Source organism: Caretta caretta, chromosome 4 (genome assembly GCF_965140235.1).
Source record: "Caretta caretta isolate rCarCar2 chromosome 4, rCarCar1.hap1, whole genome shotgun sequence".
Lineage (NCBI taxonomy): Eukaryota > Metazoa > Chordata > Testudines > Cheloniidae > Caretta > Caretta caretta.
This window is the reverse complement of record NC_134209.1, coordinates 109,937,447-109,944,562: the sequence shown is the minus strand read 5'-3', so window position 1 is coordinate 109,944,562 and position 7,116 is coordinate 109,937,447. Positions and strand designations below refer to the sequence as shown.

The 7,116-nt window shown below is 41.9% G+C and overlaps 1 protein-coding gene across 1 annotated transcript in view; it reads left to right on the top strand.

Moving 5' to 3' along the window:
- Positions 1-3,625: 3,625 nt before the first annotated feature.
- Positions 3,626-7,116, top strand: part of PGCKA1 (PDCD10 and GCKIII kinases associated 1) — a 67,291-nt gene continuing 63,800 nt past the window's right edge. The window contains exons 1-2 of the mRNA XM_048848613.2: positions 3,626-3,750; positions 4,158-4,227. Coding sequence (XP_048704570.2) covers positions 4,173-4,227 — 55 coding nt within the window. The 5' untranslated portion in view covers positions 3,626-3,750; positions 4,158-4,172. The remainder of the gene's footprint in view (positions 3,751-4,157; positions 4,228-7,116) is intronic.

Genomic DNA, 7,116 nt, shown 5'->3' with positions numbered 1-7,116 from the left:
TCCGGTGGGCCATGGAACCAGTGTGGAGTACAAACAGGCCCACTAAGTTTCCTTGCCCTCCTCAGGTGGCGCAGGTCCTGCCACTTGGTGTCAGGGTGGGTCATGAGGGAGAGGAAGTGGATGGTACAAAGCATGAGCATGTACAGATGTTCTCCGGGCACAGTTCAGAGGTGGACAGGCTGGATATTGTTCATGGGACATGTAGGGGGTGGCTAGAAAGGTTCACAGAGCAGGGGGCCAATGACAAAGTCCGGAGGGCCAGAGGTGAGAGATAGGTGAGGAGCACCCTCCTGCAGAACACGCACAAGCAAGAGAAGCAGGAGGCAAGGCTGCCCTCACCTCCTGGAGCACACAACGGGGAACACACAGGATAACAATCCCATGAGCTGGCTAAGTGCTGGGGGGTCCATCCAGTCCCTCCAATCGTAGTCCAGGAGGTCTCTGACTCTGGTGACACTGGCCAGGACCAACCTCTGGTGCACCAAGGGGAACTCTATCACCTGCACACTATGGAGTGGATTGTGTAGCAGGGGCTCTCCGAGAATATCCTCCCTCTTGGTGGCTGCTATGGACCTGGTCACAGAGATTAGCGTCCAGGTCTTGAGAGGTCCTGGTAGAAGACGAGCAGCTCAGAGAGGTCTCAGGGGACCTCTCAGGTGGAGATAAAAGAGCTGCCGGTTGTATCAGAGCCTTCGGAGGTGGCAGAGAAAAGAGTGCACCAGCACATTCCACGCTGGACTATCTGCACCATAAAGGACTCTATGCAGGACCTGAAGGCAGAAGGCATGGACTTAACTGCAGATGCAGACCAGGCCCTGTCTGCACTCCCACAAGAGGAGGCTCATGACCCCTGCAGAGACCCAGTGCAGCCCCGGCGAGAAAAACTCCAGGATCATCTTCTTTGAACAGTGTATAGTAAATGAGGTAGGGGATTGCAGGAAAAGAAACAACAGCCTCATGGTTAAGGCGGCTTAATGCTGACCTATAGAACTGGATTTTATCCCTGCCTGTGCCACAGAGTACCTATGTGATGCTGGGCAAGTCATTTAACCCAAATTTTACACTGATGATCTCTAACTGTGTGTTACTCATTTTCTGGGTACCTGACTTGAAACCTTAGGGTCTGATCAGCAGAAGTGCTGAGCACTCACAGCTGCAACTGAAATCACTGGGAGCTGTGCACTGAAAATACAAAGTGCTATATATTGTTAAGTACTCTGAAAAATCCGGTCCTAAGCATCTCAAATTGGACACCCACAATTAGTGGATACATCCGCCCGCCCCTCCTTCAAGTCTCACTGTGTCTCAGTTCCCCATCTGTAAAATGGGGATAATAATACACTCTCATCTCACAGGGATGTTGTGAAAATAAATTAATATTTGTGAAGAACTCAGATACTATAGTGGTAAGCGCCGCAGAAAATCCCATAAGTAAATTAATAATTCTGTCTTCACAGCAGCAAATAAGGCCTGGGACCACCCAGTGAACAAATGAGGAGAAAACAAAATATTGAATTAAGAGAGCACCATCTATGCTATGCACTGAATGAGGCAGGGTCCTGTGGAAAAAAACAGTATGTGATCATATAATTAAAGTCTTATCATAATGCATACACACATGTAGGGGCTAAATTAAGGTTATACTGGTAACCTGAATTCTGGCATTTCCTAACTTTTGAGTGCTTTGACTTCGCAACCATAATAAATGTTCTTTAAATGCAGGGGGTTTTTTATGTAATATGTATATGTAAAATAAAGACAAGAAGTGATTAGAACATGAAGGGTCAGATTGTGAACTCCTTACCATGTTGGTAAGCACTAATTCAGATGAATGACTTCAGGAGGACTACTTGGGTGAATAACTCCACCCCAGTGTGAGCAGAGGGTCCACAAACTAGCTCAAACGTTTTAGGTTCAATAAAGACTAGGAATTCCATGTGTAGGGCCAGATCCTCTCACGCTGACCACCCTGTTCCACAGATAACCGCATTGAAATCACTTTCAGACCAGACTCTGGCTCATAGTGAAGGTTGTCACCTTTCACCTGCTCATCTCACTAGACTGAATCCTGATCCCACGCAAAGGCAAAGTAACATAAATGGAAGCAGGAGCAAGTCCATGGGGCCCAATTCTGATCTCACACCAGTGAGAATCAGGTGGAAGCAATATAAGTGAGATAAGCATGCCACACGTGCCTAGGTGCAGCACAGGAAACAAACAAGGGTGGGTATCTCAAAGTATACCGGCTGTCTCTGTGAAGTCAGGGTCACTCAGTGTACATTCCAAAACACCCCACAACCCTGCGGCAGCGATTGTCAGAGCTCAGGTCACCTGACTTGGGGGAAGTCTCAGAGCCCAGGTTCCAGCCCCCGCGGGATGCTATTTTTAGCCCATGACGCATGCTGGAGTTCAGCTGACCCAGGCTCTGACTCTTGCTTCCATGGAGATTTTTTTGCAGTGGAGAGGTACCTGCAAGAGACTGGTGATTCCTCACAGTTGCCATCAGAACCATGAAGTTGGAACCTTCATCATAGTTTAATGTAGGCTTTTTTTTAATTTAAAACATTCCTGATTCTTTAAGCCCATTTTCAACCATGCTAAAAACATAGGAGGAAGAACTAAATGTGCCAAACAGCTATTGTAGAAGTTATTGGAATTAGCATGCAGTCTGAAAGCTCAGCTATGCTTAGCCTTTAAACAACATACTTTTTCCGTTTACATTAAGCACATCCAAAGCAATTTTTGTTAATTTGTTTCCTGGCATCTTATGTTTAGCCTTTGAATATGTAACTAGAGAAAGGGCAGCTGTAAGAAACTGAGGCTAGGTGGCGCAGTTGTTTTACACATTAATGTTTCATCTTGTAAGCCCTGTGTCCAGTTTACTGAGGCCACAAGTGAAATGAATCCAATGTTCTGAAATCTATACCATCCCCGGTGCACATCAGAAAAATCACCATGGGGCAACTCCTGCACACTCTACATACTCCACTCCAATTGTCAATAGGATTCCTCACATGAGTAAGGCAATCAGGGTTTAGTGGCACATTTTTCAGCATGATCAGTGTTCTCTTCTCGCAGCAAGGACCAGGACTGCAGTAACTGGGTATTGCTGGTCAGATCAGAGTTATGCTGGCAAAGTTGTATAGTCCCATACATATAGCTATTGTTATTTTCTAATGCATGACAGCAATGCACCCACCAGTAGAGTAGCTGTACCCAAGACTATCGGCCTCATTTTCATAAGCCCTAAAACAAAAAAACAAGCAAACCAATAAAAAGGATTTAGTAGAATATTTTCAAAGTCTCATCTGGTTAGAGAAAAGTACGTGGGCAGTTTTGAACCCACAGCTCTGAAACAACCGACTGGGATTGTACAATGTTGTTGTGATGCAGCAAGTTCCTTCCAAGACTCAGCCTACAATCTCTAGGAATATCAAGAATCAGTATTTTAACTGATGTGACTGGAGAAAAAAATTAATTTGCCTGGCTGCCTGCAGGAATCTCCTAAAATCTCTCTTCTTACAACTAGGCACTCCCTCCTTCTTACAACTAGGAGTGGGACAAGTAAGCACTCTCCTTTCATATCCTATCTGGAAGTAATACCACACCCAGAAGGCAGCTGTTCCAAGAAAACCAATAACTTCTATGGACAGGTCTGATGTCACCCCTGTAGGCATATCTCTCAGCTGGAGGACTGAAATCTGAGCAGCAGCAGCACCCAACATGGTGGTGATTATAATTCAGTGCCAGGTAAAAATACCTGATCTGAGAGGGGAACTTTCTGGTCAGCTTAGTTCGTGACTTGGGAGAATCTAATATATAGAATACTCAAAATGCAGCAAAAATCCGGGGGTGCATAAATTGCCTTGGAGGTTTTTTTGTATAAGTTACTGTCCAAGAGAAAAGGAATAAGATGGCACATTTTCTTTTTTTATCCTGACCATAAAACAAAGTTTGTCAGGTTTCATATCCAGCTTGCAGGTAAAGGGTTACAGATTCTAGGAAGTATTAAATTCAAACTTTAAGGGATTTTATTTTCATCTACAGTCACATGATACCTTCATACCCAATGACACTAACTACAGTGTCTCATTAAGAGGTCATGCAAACTCTCAAGCTAAACAAGGCATTCTTACATATTTAACATTCAAATGCAGAAACCAAGCTAAGCCATGGGAGATCGTAATCAGAAAGAGCTACACTTCCTGACCAACACAAAAGCTGCAGGTAGGAAACGTTCTTGCTCTTTTACGTTTTAAACTTCCAAATGTTAATTGTACTTTCACGAGAAATTGTTTACTGGGCATTTACTGCACTCCGTTTAGTTTTAACTTAGAAAAATCTTTCTAATAGTTTTGTCCTGAAAATATTTAAACTCGTTGATGTTTCACCTGTTGCAGGGACAGTACTGTTTTCCAGACAGAGACACAGACCGCTTAGCAGAAAACCAAAGCAGATCAGATACCTTCTTTTTAAACTACTTCTCACTAATAAAAACCTAAACCTAAAAAGATTTTTAAGTTAATTTTTTTTTATCTAACTGGTCATGTTAGCAATTATTAGGGTGTATTTTGAAATAATAGTTACTATACTCTATGTCTGAAAACGGAGGATTTAGGGAACCTCTGATTTTATTTATGCCTCCTGTGAATTGCGTATTGTTTGAGTCACTTCAGTGAAACTGTGATTTAGTGCATCTGACTGCCTATTAAACTTATGTAATTCCAGTTTTCTCTCTTCTAGAATTTGGTGCACCTTTGTAAAAACTTGCAAGATAAATAAGAGGCAGGTGGAGGTGGGGAGGGGACTTCAAAAATCTAAAGACAGAGCAGAATCTAGAAACAAGTAGTGATTATAATACTTCAGTTAAAACTTGGGAAATCAGGTATGCAAGTTACAGCAAGCCATGTTAACTTACACATGGAATGGCATGAGGTTTCACTGACCTTGTCAATATCATGGAGGGTCATATTTTCACTTTTGTTGAAGAATTTTTCTGGTGTACAATGTTGGGCAAAAACGGAGCTCTTTCTCTCTCTCTGTCTTGAAGATCTTGACTTTCCACCTATGTTTTCCCTTAAACACCATAATTGTTTCAGATAATGCACTATCCACTCACCATTATGTTCCCTTCACAGGAATGCAGTACTCCATCTTGTTTGACAATGCTACCTCTATTTTCCATAATATTGTCCCCTTGGGGATTCCTGTTGCTTCCAACAAATTAGTAGTGTTTACTGATTTACAGTTTATAAACTACAGTAGTTCTGGCAGAGAAGTGATGGGTACAAGGAAGGTATTTTTGTCATCTTTCTGTGTAAAGCTGTATAACGTGTTCTCTTGTCCCATCTGCTATCAGCAGGTATTAAAAGCAGAGGAGAATAATAATACTTAGCACTACGTTGCATTCTGTGGCCAAGTTTTCAAAGTGCTCTACAAAGGAAGCTACTGTCACCCACATTTAACAAATGGGGAAATTGAGTACCCAGAGAGGTTATCAGCTACATTTTCAAAACTGGACACTGATTTTTTTGTTCACTTTGTAGGTGCCCAATCTGAGACATCTTGGGCCTGATTTTCAGAAGGGCTCAGGTGAAATCAGGCCCAAGATGTCTCAGTTGGACATCCAAAAACCTATAATCAGCCAAGATGGTGTCCACTTTTGAAATTCTGGCCAGAAGTGATCGGCATAAGGCCACACAGTGATTCTGTGGCAGAGCCAAGAACAGAATTCAGCCAGGTCTATTAAGGCTGTGGGGCCATATCAATGTTCTGAGTGTATATTACTCTTCAGAAAAGAACAGCAGGATTTTCAGAATGGAGCCTTTGAAAACCACCACAGGCACGATCTTGCCGTCCTTACCCATGAAAAACTCCCATTGACTTCAGGATTAGACTTCAGGTTCCCACAGAGTTCCTACTGCTTTAAAATTGGTTAAATTAAATACATAACAATTAAATAGTGATAAGCAAAGGGAATGGATTTTTAGCATAAAAGTGACAGCTGAGATCAGGACAAATTTCATGACAGGATTTGATGTTGTCATATAAATATTCTAAAAACACATATCCTGTCCAACAACCTTTCAGAGATTAGTGTTTGAAAAGAAGAAAATTTTATGTTTACCTGACCCTACCAAAGTCCATTTGTTTTGTTTTAGTGAGGGGTTGGCCTACAGGTAGTCAATGAAATTCTGACTAGTTTCAACCAATTGCATATGTATTTTATTCAAACCTCACTCTGAAAATTAGGAGTATTAGCCTAACTATGATGTTATTAAGAGGCATTTGCACTTATTGGGCCAGATCTCCAGCTGGTGTAAACAGGCACAGCTTCGTTGACTTCAGTTAAGCTGCACCTGTTTAAACTAGTTGACTATCTAACCCTTTAGAAGCAGGACACATTCAGCTGTGTGCCTCATGGAGTACCTGAAGCATGGGGTTGTGTCAGTAACTTTGCTGCACTGCCTGATATATTATTATTGTTTGTATTACAGTCACATCTAGGAACCGTAGTCATGGACCAGGATCTCATTGTGCTAGGCGCTGTCCAAACACAGGACAAAAAGACAGTTCCCACTCCAAAGAGCTTATAGTCTAACCATAAAAATTACCTTAGGTCATATTCTGCTTATAACTACACAGGTGTAAATCTGGAGTGATTTCAGAAGGGTTACTGTAACTTTACACAAATATAATTAAATATAAAATTTGGCTCAAATCATTCACAAGATCAATACAGAAAATTCTTCAGGTTAACATAAGGGGTGTATTTGCATACCTGGAAAGAAAATGCACCAAGAGCTACAATCATCCCATTGTAGAGATTCCAATGGAAAAGGGGCACTGCGTCTTTTAAGTGACGATATCGATTATGACCCTTCTGTTTTACGTAATGTTTTTACACATTGGCTGGGTCATGGAACACCCATATTTAGCAGCTTGGTCATTAAATCAGCTACATGTTTCATTATGTAAAATGTTCTTAGCCAGTGAGCTTCAGAGACATCATAGTAAATATTTGCATTGCTTGTGAAGTATGACTTCAGCTGTCATCATGCTTACAGATCTAGAACGAAAGAAGCATGATTTTTGAACGAGAGAAAAACAGCCACA